Genomic DNA, 15,362 nt, shown 5'->3' on the forward strand with positions numbered 1-15,362 from the left:
TGGATCCTGAAAGGAGCGTGGAGCCAGGGGGGATTCGGGCTCTTCTCCCAGGCACGCAGCCAAAGGACACGAGAAAACAACCTCAGGGGGGCAGGGGAGGCTCAGGATGGGCAGCAGGAGAAATTTCTTCCTCAAAAGGGTGATTAGATATTGGAACAGCCTGTGCAGGGAGATTGGTGGAGTCCCCATCCCTAGAGGTGCTCAGGGAAAGACTGGATGTGACAAGGTGGGGATGGGTGACAGGCTGTACTCGATGCTCTCAGGGGTCTTTTCCAGCTTTAACGATTCTGTGAATTGAGAGTCTGTGAATTAAGACCACCAGAAGCTGCTGGGATTCCTGGAGAAGCCCTCAAGGAAGGAGATGAAGCACAGCAATCCTCTAGAACCCAAAGTGCTGTGGTGGACAAACACACACGGACACAGACCCCTTCAACAGAATTCATGTTTAATTTGGACGTTGATCGCTCCACAAAACTCCTCCTCGGCCCCCACACGGACACCCTGCTGCAGCCAGAGTGGTTCAAGAGACACCACATCCTCTCCCAAGCCCAAACACCCCATTTCTCATCTCTGCCCCCCAAATCCTCCCCTGGGCCATTCTCTCTCACCACACCACGACGTACAGAACATCTCCCCTCAACTCAAACAGGTCAAAGAAAAGGAAAAACCAAAGCAAAGGCCTTTGAGGAGGGAAAATCCACACACCAACAGCCCCTGCAGAACCCTCAGCTCCACAACCTGCTCTGCACCTGCCACATATCATTTCCAGACAGCTCTGGACCTAAGCTGAAATTCCCTTCAGGATGGTGGGAAGAAGGCAGGCACAGAGCAGAATGCTCTTTCCACACCCTTCTCACAACATATCAAGTCTTAAAAAAAAAAACCCAACTCATTGGTTTAGGGATAGTTACAGGTGCTAAACAGGACCATCCTAACTCAGCTTCTGCCAACCAACAGGGTTAATTCAACTCAACCTTATCAGAAATCCAAGTGTCCCTCTGGCACTGACAGCCCTGGGGAGCACAGGGACACTGGTGCCACCACCAGCATTGCACAGACAGCTCCAGAGGGCTGGGAAGAGCCATTGGAGCTGGGTCCCTGCACTCACACAGCACCTGGGAAGGAGGTTTCACCCCCACACTTGGTCACAGTGGAGCAGCACCACTGTTTTCACCTCTAAAAAACCAGGACATCTCCCAGCACCACCCTCTCCTCCAAAGGGGCTGAGTTTCTCCAAGAGGAGCGAATTAAAACGGGAACACATTTCCCAAGTGCTCTACTACAGCCCCAAATCACCTCAGTGCTGTCCCTGCACATCCTCCAGCACAGCCAAGGCAGCAGCCCCCAGTCCCTGGGAAGGGCCAGGTCTCTCCTCCTCCCTCCCTCCCTCCCCCAGGCACCTCTGTCCATGTGGGTGCCAGGGAGAAGGGCTGATCCACGGAGAGCAGCGCGCGCGGGGCGAGCGAATTCTGCATCATCTCCCGAGACCAAGCACTCCAAACCCAACTTGGAATAGAGGAAAGGGCTCTCCCAAGCCCTGAATCCTTCCTCAGTAAGGCTTAAACAAGCAATAACTGCTGCCAAAAGGGAAATTAGTTAAAAAGAAGCAAAACCCAAAGCACCTCGCGCTGGCTTCAATCCCCTCTCCCAGGTGGAAAATCCATCCTCAGCACCAGCCGTGCCACGCGTCTGCCTGGAGGGAGCTGGGCTTTAAAACAGCCAGAAAAAAGGCAAACTAAACTCTCACAAAGCCCCACAGGTGAGGCTGACAAGGTAAAAACACAACTGAGGCCAAGTTTTAAAGTGTCTTTAAAAAAAACCACCCCACACACACACACACGCACGCTTTGGCACAGGAGCCTTAAGTTCTGTCACCTGGAACATTCAGAGCCAGAGGGAGCTACTGAGAAGGGTTATTTTTTAAACTTTTTTCTTGTTTTTCCTTGTAAAAAGGTGTCAAGCAGTGGTGGTGAAGCATGAAGGGGGAGTACAAACGTTGAGCAGTCCCAGGGTGATGCTGCTCAGCGTTTGTGCTCTGGTTATGTTCCCAAAGCTTAGCTGGATACAGACACAGATATAAAAACACAGACATTCCTGGTTTTCAATGTGAAAACAGTAACATGGAATCCAGTACTTGTGCATTTGCCATAGGGTCCTTTGGAAAAGGAACCATAAAAATAGATATTTTTTTTTTAATAAAAGTTTTTTTTTTGTCTTTTTTTTAACTTTTTTTTTTTTTTACCCTTAACTTAAGTAAAGAGCAAATATACACCTACAAGCAGAGTTCAGATCCACTTTACTGAGAGCCTGGAAGTCCGTACATCAAATTAATTCCCAATGGCGTATCCAGACACAGGAACAGCTCCCAGCTCCAAAGGGCTGGTGCTCCTGAAAGATCTGCAGCTCCAGCTAACCTTGTTAGCCAGCAAAGCCTCACTCCAGCCTTACCTCAGCCAACACTCCCCAACAGACTCTACAGCTGAGCCTCACACCCAGGACCTGGCTCTGAGAGCATCAGAGCTGGAAATCTGGGCAAGAAACCTGAATCCTGGTGATTTCAACCCACATCAGGATATAACAAGGATAATATAAGCCTTGAGCTTACATTTCCTTATTATTTAGAGACCAGAGCACTGATTCCAGCTACTGAGAAACAGCTTCCAGAGGAGAGCCGGGAGGAACTTCAGTGACAGAGAAACGAGCTGTGCAACAAGAAAGTGCATTAAAGTAGCTTAAAACCAGAGTAAAGATCAAATGGCCACTCGACAGGAGGGAGAATCAAGCTCCAGCAGCTCCTCGGGCTGGGTGAGTTCACATCCAGGCTCTCTTTCTCTCTCTCTGGAGTCCAAGGGCAGGAGAGAAGTGTGCATTGCCGTGCTCCCACAGGGACACAGTTCTCCTGGCAGGCCATGCTCTCCTGCCCCGTTGCTTCTGGGCGTTCTCAGCCGTGGGCAGCTGTCATCGGAACTCGTAGATAGGAGCACTGTGCTCGGGAACGTGCGTTAAATTCAACGACTGATACCTGCCACAGAGGGGACACGGGGAGGAGAGGGTTACACAGAGATCCTGCTGGGCAGCCACACAGCACACACTCTGCTGGCTGCTCTTCTCTGCCCCTTTACAGCCCCCAGGGTGTTCAGGCATCCAACACCCACTTCCCACACTCCAAAATCCTGCCAGGACTCAGCATTGTTCCTCCTGTGCCCCTGTCATTCCACAACTCCCTGACAGGAGGGTGCAGCCAGGTGGGGGTCAGGCTCTTCCCACAAAACTGGTGATAGGACAAGGGGAAACAGGCTCAAGTTGTGCGAGGAGAGGTTCAGGTTGGATAAGAGGAAAAAATCCCTTACTGAAAGAGTGGTTTAGATCTGGTATGGCCTGCCCAGGGAAGTGATGGAGTTACCACCCCTGGAAGTGCTCAGAAATCAGACATTCCATTTAGGGTTTAGTGGGAATGGTGGTATTGGGTCAAAGGCTGGACTTGATGATTTTGGAGGTTTTTTCCAGCCTTAATGATGTTGTAATTCCCACTCTAGTCCCTCTGAGCCACCTGCAGCAAGGCAGCATTCCTGGTGGGCTGACTGTGGTGGTTTTTTGGACTCCCTTTGAAGTTCAACAACTTTCAAGTTCAAACAGTTTGCTACAAGTGCAAATTACACATGAGTCTTTCAAAGCTCAGCTAGAGGGAATGTGTCTGAAATCCTCCTGGTTCCTTGCCTCCCCCTGAGAGCTTCCAGCCATCCACCTGCTGCTCATGACAATGATGCAAGGGAAAAGTGCTCTCCACAGCTACTTGTCTCCAACAAAAAACCCACACCAATTAGCTTTGACTGTTCTCTTGTCTTAACAGCAACACTCCAAGGACCTCAGAATACAGAACATTGGCCTGACAAGATTTCTGCCTGAAGGGAGCAGCAGCCAAGCTGTTCCTGAGGAGAAAGAACTGAGCTCCCTCACAGCACTTCTCCAGACCCTGTATTATCTTCCCTCCTCCATCCTGCCACCCCAAATTTCCTCCCCTTTTCCATAAAGGCAGCACTTCATACCACCCCAATGGACTACACCAGCCAGCTCAGGCCAGCCATGGCCCACACCCCTCCCTTCAGCCCCAAGGTCCAACCACCAGCCTGAATCTCCTGCCTGGACACTCCCAAGGCTGTGGACAAGCAGGAGAGGAGTCACAGCTTGGTTTAATTCCTCAGGAGGCAGGAAACTTCCTTACCATTCTGAACTCCTATGGTAGTAATAGCCCTCTATAGATGCTGCTGACTTCTGGAAGCAGATGTAATAGAAACCAGCAAAGGAAGCACCACTGATGTCCTTGATGGTGTGATCTGGGACTAGGAACTGCTCCTGCATTCAAAACACAGGCTGCATCTTAAAATGTTGGTCAAATACAGCCCCATCCCATCCCAATCTCCCCTCCCAGCCCAAATATTGGCACCCATTAACATGAAGACATTCCTGGCTGAGCACTCCCTGCACTCTCAGCAGCCCAGAGCAGAGACCAGAGTGTCCCTTCACACCTGCCCTGCAGGGACCTCACAGGGAAGCAGATAACTGAGAACAGAATGAGGTTTAAGAGTGCAAGGGATCAGTTTCAACACCTGTCCTCTGCAAACCAGAAATCCATTGCAAAACTGGGAATCAGAGCCTGAATGAAGAGAAGGCTCCAGAGAGTTCTCACTGCAGCTTTTCAACACTTATGGGAAAGCTGGAGAGGAGCTTTGCTAAGGACATGCAGTGACAGGAAGAGAGAGAATGGCTCTGCCAGAGGGATGGTTAGATGGGATATTGGGACAACATTTTTCCCTGTGAAGGTGGGGGGGCCCTGGCACAGGGTGCCCAGAGAAGCTGTGGGTGCACCTGGATCCCTGGAAGTGTCCAGGGACAGGGCTTGGGACAGTGGGAGGTGTCCCTGCCCTTGGCAGGAGGATGGAACAAGATGAGCTTTAAGGTTCCTTCCAACCCAAACCAGTCTACGGTGACTCTGTGATGATCCCAGCTGAAGAACAGAGCTGCAGAGTGGCCAGGCTGCATCAAACACAGGCCCCACACAGGGACTGGAGACAGCAATTCTCTCACCCTCTGGAGCATCACCAAGCAAGATTTTCCTGTTGTGTTTTTAGCCACGACTGCAGCCCTTAAGGACACAATTAGGTGGCTAGACACGAGTCACACTGGAACTTGCAAGTACAGTGGGTTTTGGGGTTGGCAGGGTGAGATCTTTCATTAAACCTTCATAGCTGGAAAAGCTCTGACACCTCAAGTCTCTGTCAGTGCTTTGCAAGCAGCTCAGCAGAGGAGACAGGCAGGGTTTACCTTCCATCTCATGAAGACATAGTCCCCATTTTTTAGATCTTCATAATCAAAGTCATCAGAGTTAAATGTTTTTGCATACTGGTAAAAAGCCTGGAACTTTCCCTGAAACAAAAAAAGAAAGGAAAAAAAGAAAATAAAAAAAACCACCAGGACGGTTATTCCAGGAATAAAACTTCTAGTACCAGCTGCTGTTTAGGAGGGAAATCTACTGACACTCACAGCAACATCCAGCCTGGCTGGAAAAGCTCCTGCACTTGCAGAGGAAGATATTTTGACAGAAATTTAACAAACATCAAAGCTTGGCAAACACCAGCCAAGGTCAAGGGTGGGGGGGGGGATCAGGTGGCTGCTGTGGCCTCAAAACACAGCAGCAGGTACACCCTGCCCTGAGCAGGGACACAGGTACCAACTACCCTACCTGTGCTTGTGGGATCCCCTTCCCCTTCTCCATTCCATTTTGCAATGAGTCTCCAAAAATAAGGAGTTCGTTCTCTTAGGGGGTCAGGAGATGGGGATTGCTCCTGCTCCCTTCCCACCCTGTGGCCAACAAGTGGAAAACAAGACATCCCCTCCCTCATCACAGACCACAGCTTGCTGAAGAGACCTCGATTTGCAAAGATCCCAGTGGGAGAAGGAAGGAGACAGCAAAAAGGAGAGGTGTTGTAGTGTGTTTTTATGTTTTATAATGGTTTTGTCTTTGTATCCCCTTATTTTCCCCAAATGGTTTACCCCAGACTGTATCCCCTCCCTCTCCTTTGCTGAGATCATCCCCAAATCCCAGAACAGAGAGGTCTCCAGGCCTTTCTGCCAGCTCCTGCAAGGCACACAGTGCAGCTCTCCCCAAACCAGCAGCCCAGAGCCCCCCTGTGCCCCCAGATTTACTCACCCAGTGTTTACGGTCCACGTCCTCGTCGGCGTCCCACTTGCGCGTTAGGAACGGGTGTTTCTTACTGATTATCTCACCCTCGAAGAACGTGGTGAGGGTTGGGTACTCCTGGCAGAGGGGAGACAAAGGTGGGCTCACAATTGTCACCTACAGACACAAACCCAACAGCAGACAAAGCTCCATGCACTCAGCAAAAAAAGCATCTCCCAGGGAGAGCTCCGGGCAATGTGAGGCTGCTGCTCCCATCCCTCGTCCTGCCCCACACCTCTCCAAGGCTGAGCCTTCCACTCTCTTCTTCCAGCCTTTCTCTGCCTCTCTCCTCACTTTATGAAGCCAGGAGCCAGGTCAGAGCTGGGCTGTGGGGAAGGATTTGAGCACAAGCAGCTGAGGGGGCTTAGTCTCCAAACTCCCTGACAGGAGAGTGCAGCCAGGTGGGGTCAAGCTCTACTCCCAGGGAACAAGGGACAGGACAAGAAAAATGTCCTCAAATTGCACCAAGGGAGGTTTAGATTGGATATTAGGAACAATTTAAAAGAGTGGTTAAATGTTGGAACAGGCTGCCCAGGCACGTAGTGGACCTGGCTGTGTCCTGGGTCAGTGGTTGCACTCGATTTTTATAGGGCTTTTCCAACTTTAAATGATTCCATGGAGCTCCCAGCTGGATGATCACCTGTGACATTTACAGCCAGCAGCATCCCCCAGCTGATACCCTGTGATCAAATCTACAACATCCAATCCATCCACTTCCTATTTCTGGCAGAAGCTTCTCCCACCCCACCAGGAAAATAAAAAGCCTTCACACAGCCCCTCTTTGTGGTGCTGTACAGTTAACACTCACCTCTGTAAGGCCTTTAATCTTCAAGTACCCACAGAGATAGGAGTTTTCCATATCCACATGCTGGAAAAGAGTGCAAAGTCCAACCATAAAAACAGGCATGAAGGTACATGCTTGGATCCAAAGCACTTCCTAACCCTTCTGAGGATAACTTCAGCTCCAGCTGGTACCCACTGCCCAATATTCACACTACCAGCCCTTTTCCATGATGGGAATCACCTGTCAAGATCATTTGCAGGTGCCCAGCTCACCTCTGGCAGCCTCCACATCCCAGGCCTGCTCTCAAGGCAACACCCTCTGCCCAGAACTCTCCAGCAGGAAGCAAATCCCCTTTCCAGCCGGAAGGGATCTGACTCACAGTGTTCTCCAAGAAAAAGCATCCCTGGAAGAATCACGCACACCCCCAGCATTTTGCAGGAGGCCTCTCTCCTAAATCTAAAGCTTTTATGCCACCTGCATTTTGAGTTATCAGGCTGCATCTCTCTGCCTGTGCTGTGCAGAAACTAGGCAAAGGTTTGCCTGCTCCTTTAAAAGCAGGGATTTTCCAAGGGATTTTTTCTTTTCCCTGACATCTCCAGATCTGCTTTCAAAACACGCAGTGAGTTATTCAGGGAAGTGCAAACCTCCACCCGTGAGAAGAAGGATCTTCTTCACCTGTGATCAAAGGACTGCAACGTTTCCCTGCACTCAGCACAGGGAGAGCAGGCAGCCCCCTCTCCTCAGCTGACACATGCAAAACAGCCACGTTTTCGGCACAAAAGCAGCGGTTTTAAGCACAAAAGCAGCGTTTTTTAAGCACAAAACCACAGCCAGCCCCTGCGAGGTGTCAGCGTGCAGTGGAGCTGAGCAGCCATGGGATGTCCCCACCACAACAAATCCCACCAGGAACGTGGAGAACTGAACATAAAAATACCCCGCCGGCTTGGAATCATCACAGCATCACTGAGGTTGGAAAAGAGCTGAGATCATCCAGCCCATCCTGTGACTGATTCACCACCGTGTCAACCAGACCAGAGCACCGAGTGCCACGTCCAGTCTTTCCTTAAACACCTCCAGGGATGGTGACTCCACCACCGTCCCTAGGCAGTCCGTTCCAATGTTTAATGACCTTTACCGTGAAGAAATCCCTCCTCATACCGAGAGCAGGGCGATGCGGCTGCTGTCGCAAGGGGCCGGCAGGGCGGGAACGGCCACCGCGGCCTGAGGCCACCGGGTCCCCTGCTCGCTTAAGGCCGCGGGGGCCCTTCCCGCCCCGCCGGAGCTCGGCTCGCCCCGCCACCCCCCTCACCTGCATGACGACCTCCACCTCGTAGGCGTTGCCTTTGCTGCGCTGCTGCCCGCGGAACTTGGCCCCGCTGTAGAGAAGCGAAGTGGCCACTCCAGGCTGCGCCGTGTTGATGGGGGGCGGCGGCACCAGGCTGCTGGCGGCCGCTCCGGTGGCAGCGGAGGAGGCCGAGCCCCCCGCCCCTCCAGCGCGGCGCCTCTCGCTCCGAACCGGCATCTCGGGGGGGTCCCCGGGCGCCAGCGTGGCCGGGGCCGGGGTGCGGCCGGGGGACGCCGCCCGCTCCGCTTCGCTCCGCTCCCTCACGCCTCGGCCGCCGCTGGGTCGGGGCCTCCTGGCAGCGCCTCCGCGCGCTCCCATTGGCCCCTGCGCGCGTGCCTGAGGGGCGTCCCCTGGCCCAGATTGGCTGTTGGCACGACGGCGGGCGTTGATTGGTTGGGCTGCCTCCTGGCGCTGCTGGGAAATGTAGTTCTTTTAATCCAGGCGGCCCGGATTGGTCGCGGCTGCCGGCAAGATGGCGGCGCCCACGGAGCGGCGCTGAGCGCGGCCGGGACGAGGTCGTTATGTCGTCTGTCGCGATGTGGCGCGGCTGTCGCCGGCTGTGGTGGGCCCACTCCCCGCCCGCTCGGCTCCCACGACCGCCTCCTGCAGATGCTGGGAGCGGCCCGGTGGGGTCATGCGGGCGCCGGGCCTATGCCCCGCCGGCAGGTGAGGGAGCACAGGGGCGGCTGCAGCCCCGTCTGGGGAGGGGGATCCTTCTCTGGGGTCAGCCGGGGTAGGGCTGGGACCGGCACGGCCTCGCGGGGATCGCGCTCCCCACGGCCGCTGAGCGGTGCTGGGGCTCCCCTCCGTGCCGTTAATTATTTTTCATTAACGAGCCTTGCCGTTAATGTGTGTTTGGAGCGGGCTGGGTTCGCTGGCAGCACGGCCGAGCCCTCACCGAACCAGTTTGTTACACTTGTTTTTTTGTGTTTTGTTGGGTTTTGGGGATTTTGAGGGAATGGGACTCAGACGAGGGGCTTCAGGTATGTTCTGGCCCATGTATCCCATCCAAAGGCTTTGCTGGAATCGTGTGGGTTTGAGAACAGGAAAATTAATCTCATTTTGTCGGAGGTGAGGCTGCAGAGCTGTGGTGACTCATGACAAGGTTTTGGGAGTCACTGATGAGCCTCGGGGCTCCTCTGAGGTACACACACTTTAATCTGTTTTTAGAACTGTGCCCGAGGCCCCGAAGCTCACAGGCCACCGAGCCTGAGAAAATCCTTCAATTTCCCCAGGGGAATGTGCTGTTTTTAGCCTGGAATAGTAGACCTGCAGTCTGACCTGTTTGCTGTGCCCTTCACGAGACAGATTTATGGGTTTGGGATTTACAACCTGGTTGCTGTTGTCAAGGGAATGGCTCGTGGATTCTTCCTGCCTTGTGGGAGGGGTGTGAGCCTTTGGAATGGGTGGAATCCTGCTCTCACAGTGTCAGGAGTGCTGGTAGCCAAGGATGCTGCTCCTAAAATGAGACCTGAAGTTTTCTCCGGCTCACCTTGTAGGTGGGGCAGGTATATTCCTGAGCAGTACAGCTGGGCTGTACTGTCCTTTGGGGATTAATTTGTCCAGTGTGTCTGTAGTTGTAGAATCTGGAAAGGTTGGCCCTGAAGCAGAACTCCTGAGGAGAGGTGGGACAGGCCTGCTTGGGAAACCAGCCCTGCCACACTCTGAGGCAGCTGAGCCCCCAGCCTGGCAGGAGTGCAGCTGGTTCTGTTTGCTCCCTGCTGCTTCCCTGCTGAGTGGAGCTCACTGCAGCTCACAGCTTGGGAACTGTGGATGAAGGGCTGGATTTTTGTTACCAGGTTACCTCGACAGCACCAAAGGTCTGTCTGTTCTGAGCTGTGATGGGGAGCAGGGAAAGGGGCTGAACATTCTTTGTTTGCCCTCTGAATGTTCTCTTTGCTTTGTGTTTCTGTCCTCAGAGAGGAAGAGGTTCTACCAGAACGTGAGCATCTCACAGGGGGAAGGTGAGTGTGGCCACAGGGATGGGATGGGATGGGATGCAGGGGCTGATCCCTGGGAGAGGTGTCATCACCCCACACCATGTCAGCACCTGCAGCCCAGGCTGTGTCAGTGGCAGGTTTGTCACCAGCTGCTGTGCCCCCTCCTCATCTACAGCAAAGCTGTAGCTGGGAAGCAGCTTCCAGGACCAAGTGTATCCAAGTTTTCACCTGAGTATCCCTGGTTCCATGCTCCTGTCAGCTCCAGCTCTGAATCTGCTCCCACTGTGGGGTTGTCTGTTGTTCCTTAGTGCCTGCTCCTCTTTGATTCCCCAGGATTTCTACTCTGATTCCCCAGGAGGCTTTGAAATAAACCTGGACCACCGAAAGCTGAAAACGCCCCAGGCCAAGCTCTTCACTGTGCCCAGCGAGGCCTTGGCCATTGCAGTGGCAACAGAGTGGGATTCCCAGAAAGACACCATCAAGTTCTACACCATGCACCTGGTGAGCACAGCAGGGTGGAGTGCTGACACCTCCAAATGCAGAGTGTGGTGGCAGCAGGTTGTCCTGCTCCTGGTGAGCAGAAAGTTGGGGCTTCCTCTGGGCTGGCCAGGTGCCTGTCTAGAGGGAACCTGTGTCACTAGGGGAACCTGAGAAGGGGCTGGACAGTGTTATTGAGAATAGTGCAGGGCAGGAGGAAATTGAGCTCTGGAGCAATCCATGCCCCTTTTCCCTGCTGCTTAATGAGCTGTTTGCAGGGATCCTGAAAGATCTGAGAGGACACCTATTACATTAGCCACTTTGTGGCCCTGCACCCCTCAGTTGTTCATCTGCCACAAATCCCTCTGCTTCTTCTTGGCATTGTACCATGGAAGCTGCTGCTTATTCAAGCCTGGAATAAGAATAACAGCAGTTTCAACTGCTTTTATCCCCAGACCACTCTGTGCAACACGGCGCTGGACAATCCCACGCAGCGAAACAAAACGCAGCTGATCCGAGCAGCTGTGAAGTTCCTGGAGACAGACACGGTCTGGTATGAGATGGGGACCCAGCTGGAGTTTGGAAAGAGGGTTGGGGAAAGTGAGGGAAGACATCTGCACTCCCCCAGTCATGGCATGGCTCTGATCTGTGCTGGTTTTTGCCTGAGGGTTTGAATTAGTTTAGATCAGTCCTGCATGTGCAAACTTGGTTGGAGTCTGTGCACCCAAAGAAGGAACATTGGATCTTGTCCCTTGTTGAACTCTGTTTTGTACACCTCCCCACTGGGCAAGGGTGAGAGCAGTGGAAATGAAAATCTTGAAGGAAAAAACCAACATCTTTGAAAGGCCTGTGGAGATCTGTCAGCCAGTCCCTGGTATTCCTGTGCCAGGACAGATAGCTCAGACTACTTGTACCACCAGTCCCCAAATGCCCTTCATTCCTAAAGTCCCCATGAGCTGTAGGATCAAGCCCATTCATGCCCAGGCTCCTGTCCCAACCTCCACTGGCAGCTGCACAGTACCTGTGGAGAGAGAGGGACAGGCTTCCCCCACCTGCCCTTGTGGATTTGGTCAGACTGGGGGAGCAGGGAATGCTGAGCTGAGCCACTGGGCAAGGAGAAGCAGGAGTGGCCCCACAAAAAGTTGCAGTGAGGTTTGTACCCTCCTCTAACTGCTAAACCTCACTTCAGTCTGTGGCTTGGGGCTGCCTGCAGTTTTCAGCTGGCTGGTTCACTGCTCTGTTTTGTAGTAAGACAGAATTGTCCATCCTGGAATAACAAAAAGGACTGAATTTAGGGAAGAGTTGGAGGATTGTTCCTTGTCACTGCTGCCTGGGTGGACAGCAGGTCTCTGTCCCACTTGCTGTGGGTCTGGTGGGGTCACTGTCCTTCCCAGAGGTGTGTCCCAGCCTGGGGGTACCATCCAGGGTGGTTTTGTTCTGTCATGTCCCAGCTATCGTGTGGAGGAGCCTCCAGCCTTGGCAGAGCTACAGAAGAATGAATGGGATCCCGTGGTAGCCTGGGTTGAGAAAAGGTGAGAGCTCAGAAGGTTCCTGGCTGCTTAAGGCCCTGCCCTGCTCAGCCCAGGAGCTCTGGTGCTTTATGAGCTCAGGCTCCATGAGCCCTGGGCTTTGCTGAGGGTTTGGGTGATCATTCCAGGTACAATGTGACAATTGGCTCCTCGACCAGCATCCTGGGGCCAAACATTCCAGCCAGCACCAAGGAGACCTTTGTCAGCCATCTGGCATCCTACAACATGTGGGCCCTGCAAGGTGAGTGGGGCTGGGCCACTGAGGAGGAGGTGGTTCCTCTCCACAGGGCAGGAGAATGACTGGAATGTTTTTCTTCTCCTGCTCCAAGTGTGGAGGTTTATGTTTTAAATCTGCAGTCCAGGCCCTGACCTGCTTTTGTCACAGGCAGGGATTCTCTTCAGTGTCACTGGTGTTCAGGATCTGACTGTGCTATCCCATGAGGTGCTTGCTCCACCTTAGCACAAATAACTTCTTTAATGCCAAACCTTCTAATGATTTAATCCCTAGCTTTGTTGTTACCAGGAAAAGAAATAAGGCTTAGTACTCCAAAGTGCCCACACTGTGCACTGTCCTCACTTTTTTATCTTTATATCCCACTTAATCTTGCCTGAATCATCTGAATGACACCAAAAGATAAAGAAATGAAGGGAGGTTTGCTTTGCTCCAGACCTGAATGAGCAGCAGGCAGTGAAACCCACAAAAGACACAGAATGCTTGAGCCTGGATGGATATCTCTTCCCTTTGCACAGGGAAGGGTTGTGGCAGAATAAAAGGAGGTGGTGTCCAGGGCATGGCCTTTGTCACTGTGGTGGCAGGGCCAGCAGAATGCTTTGTGCCTGGTGTTAACCACAGACCTGAGTGCCCTGGTGCAGGTGGGAGGACCACTGGCCCTCCCTGAGGGGGTACCACAGCCTGCCTGTCTCTTCAGAGTGTGTGAAGATGCTGCTGTAATGCTGCAGAAAACAGCCATGAATCTTGTTTGGTTTGGGTTATTCCCTTCCAGGTATAGAATTTGTAATCACCCAGCTGAAATCGCTGATTCTGTCCATGAGCCTGATTGACAGGCACATTACAGTAGAGAAAGCTGTGCTTCTGTCTCGCCTGGAGGAAGAATACCAGGTAAATTATGTTACAAAACAGCCCTATAATTCAAATAGCAATAATCTCAGCATGACAAATGCATCCCCCACCACAAATAACTGGCAGGGGAAGTGCCTGCTATAGCAGGAGACGTTCCACTCCACCAGTCTCTGTGTCTGAGAGCGTTTGGAGCGTGCTGCTGCAGAGCAGCACCACGGGCACACCAGCCCAGAGTGCTCCCAGGGCTGCCAGTTTCTTTTCACAGAGCCCAGATGGCTGCTTTTCTCCCTCTCTAATCTGAAGTGCAAAGTTGTGGCTGACTTCTCCTGCTGAGGGTTATCCAGCCTGGAGGCTTTGGTAGACACTAAGATATCAAGCTTGCTGGAAATTAGCTTGGTGTGAAGCTCTCCTTGTCCCAAAAGTGGCTGAAGTTGGGAATCTTTTCATCCTCCCGTTAAGAGGCTTTGCCTCAGACCCCAGTACAGATGAAGCACATCCTGATCTTGAGATATCCCTGCCTCAGCAGTCAAGGATCATCTCAGTTCCTGGGGCAGGGGGGGGTTACTTGTGCTTCACAAACATGAGAAGGGAAGCTCAGAGTTGCTGAGGTGCTTTGGGTATGATCCATGTCCCTCCTCTCCTTCAGATTCGGCGCTGGGGCAACGTGGAGTGGGCCCATGACTATGACCTGTGTGAGCTGCGTGCCCGCACTGCAGCTGGGACTCTCTTTGTTCACCTCTGCTCAGAGAGCTCAACTGTAAAACACAAGCTCTTGCAGGACTGAGGCAGCTGGGCAGGGCACAGAAAGAAAATGTCCAGCTGGGAATTGCTGGCCTAACCCAGTGGATGGTAGCAACCTTCCTGCCATTCCATTTTTCCTGGGATCAGCTTCATGTGCTGTGGTTTTGTGGGCAACTCGAATTGGATTGCCTGCTGCAGTGCAGCACACCAGGAGGAGAGGTCAAGGTGAGTTTTTCCTCTGAATCCTCAAGCCAGCAGCTCCGTCCTTTCCTGGTGTCTGTAGCTCATCAGAGGAGCTCCCACGGAAGAAACAGCTTCCTGGGCAGGGCACGGCACAGACATACCCAGCATATGCCACATGTCTTCATAGCTGCCAGCTCCTGACACACACTTGTTATGGAAATCTGAAAACAGACTCCACTGCATCTGTTGTTCGTCCCTCGGCGTGCCTGTCTGTAACACCAGGGTCTCTGTGTTCCATTAAAGACTTGCCCCTGTGAGGTACCAAAAGCTGAGTGTCTTTGTCTTACTCACCAAACTGTGGGGTGGGTCCTGAGCTGCCAGGTTGTGGGCAGGTGCTGGGATGGCTCCAGGTATTAAAAATCACAGACCAGAGCAGATACTAACTGCTGTGTGAACCACTCCATGCAGCTGAGGAGGCAGCAAGGAGACAACTGTGTAGTCCTGGAGCAAGAGGGGTAAAACCTGGGCTCCAGCCATCTTCAGAAGCACAGAACATGATGAGCTGAATCTGTGTTTACCAGGCAGCACCAGCCATGGGTTTTTCTGAGACCTGCTCTGCCCCTGGCAGCACACAGAGCCACTCTCTCATTTAACCTTCCCACCTTCTCCTTGCTGCCTGCCTGGAGCAGCAGCGCCCCGGCTGGCAGCGTTCCTCAGGAGCAGCCTGTCACCGAGCAAGGAGGGGAATTAATGACTCCTCACTCGGCTGTCGCTCCTGTGGAACCATTGATTTCCCTTCCTGCTGGCTGGGGGCTGCTCTGCTCACGCTGCAGAAAGCTGATTGCGAGAAGGGGTGAGAGGATGAGGCTCCCAGGCATACAGAGCCCCCGCCAGCCTTGTGCTTGCTGAGCTGGAAACCTGCTGTTATCTCGGGGGTGGTTTGATGGAGAGTGTTCCTCTCCTGAGCTGCTGCCTCGTGCCAGCAGCTCACAGGTTCCTGCCACTGAGCTCCCAGGTACTGAAGCTTTCAGGCATTATATGCTA

At 53.0% G+C, this 15,362-nt stretch overlaps 2 protein-coding genes across 2 annotated transcripts; one reads left to right on the plus strand and one right to left on the minus strand.

The window, feature by feature from the left end:
- Positions 1 to 428: 428 nt before the first annotated feature.
- GID4 (GID complex subunit 4 homolog) lies at positions 429 to 8,685 on the minus strand. Its single transcript, XM_071443829.1, has 6 exons — positions 8,332 to 8,685; positions 7,047 to 7,106; positions 6,209 to 6,316; positions 5,323 to 5,424; positions 4,223 to 4,353; positions 429 to 3,022 (listed from the first exon to the last, which is right to left on the minus strand). The coding sequence occupies exons 1-6, from the start codon at positions 8,683 to 8,685 to the stop codon at positions 2,959 to 2,961; spliced, it is 819 nt and encodes a 272-aa protein (XP_071299930.1). The 3' UTR covers positions 429 to 2,958.
- A 133-nt stretch (positions 8,686 to 8,818) lies between these two features.
- ATPAF2 (ATP synthase mitochondrial F1 complex assembly factor 2) lies at positions 8,819 to 14,645 on the plus strand. Its single transcript, XM_071443830.1, has 8 exons — positions 8,819 to 9,033; positions 10,287 to 10,331; positions 10,663 to 10,808; positions 11,240 to 11,337; positions 12,236 to 12,316; positions 12,442 to 12,554; positions 13,318 to 13,433; positions 14,041 to 14,645. The coding sequence occupies exons 1-8, from the start codon at positions 8,889 to 8,891 to the stop codon at positions 14,176 to 14,178; spliced, it is 882 nt and encodes a 293-aa protein (XP_071299931.1). The 5' UTR covers positions 8,819 to 8,888; the 3' UTR covers positions 14,179 to 14,645.
- The last annotated feature ends 717 nt before the right edge of the window (positions 14,646 to 15,362 follow it).

Source organism: Agelaius tricolor, unplaced genomic scaffold (assembly GCF_023055355.1).
Source record: "Agelaius tricolor isolate 1412-34295 unplaced genomic scaffold, bAgeTri1.0.p SCAF_19, whole genome shotgun sequence".
NCBI classification, from domain to species: Eukaryota; Metazoa; Chordata; class Aves; order Passeriformes; family Icteridae; genus Agelaius; species Agelaius tricolor.

What these genes read in the sequence shown, in the direction of transcription:
- GID4 (XM_071443829.1), bottom strand. Translation starts at nt 8,685, where the DNA reads ATGGGAGCGCGCGGAGGCGCTGCCAGGAGGCCCCGACCCAGCGGCGGC. An exon ending in AGATTAAAGGCCTTACAGAG is followed by an intron (nt 6,317 to 7,046) that starts GTGAGTGTTAAC and finishes CCCCTCTGCCAG; the next exon opens with GAGTACCCAACCCTCACCAC. An exon ending in ACGTGGACCGTAAACACTGG is followed by an intron (nt 5,425 to 6,208) that starts GTGAGTAAATCT and finishes TTTTTGTTTCAG; the next exon opens with GGAAAGTTCCAGGCTTTTTA.
- ATPAF2 (XM_071443830.1), top strand. Translation starts at nt 8,889, where the DNA reads ATGTCGTCTGTCGCGATGTGGCGCGGCTGTCGCCGGCTGTGGTGGGCC. An exon ending in CTGGAGACAGACACGGTCTG is followed by an intron (nt 11,338 to 12,235) that starts GTATGAGATGGG and finishes GTCATGTCCCAG; the next exon opens with CTATCGTGTGGAGGAGCCTC. An exon ending in GTAGCCTGGGTTGAGAAAAG is followed by an intron (nt 12,317 to 12,441) that starts GTGAGAGCTCAG and finishes TGATCATTCCAG; the next exon opens with GTACAATGTGACAATTGGCT.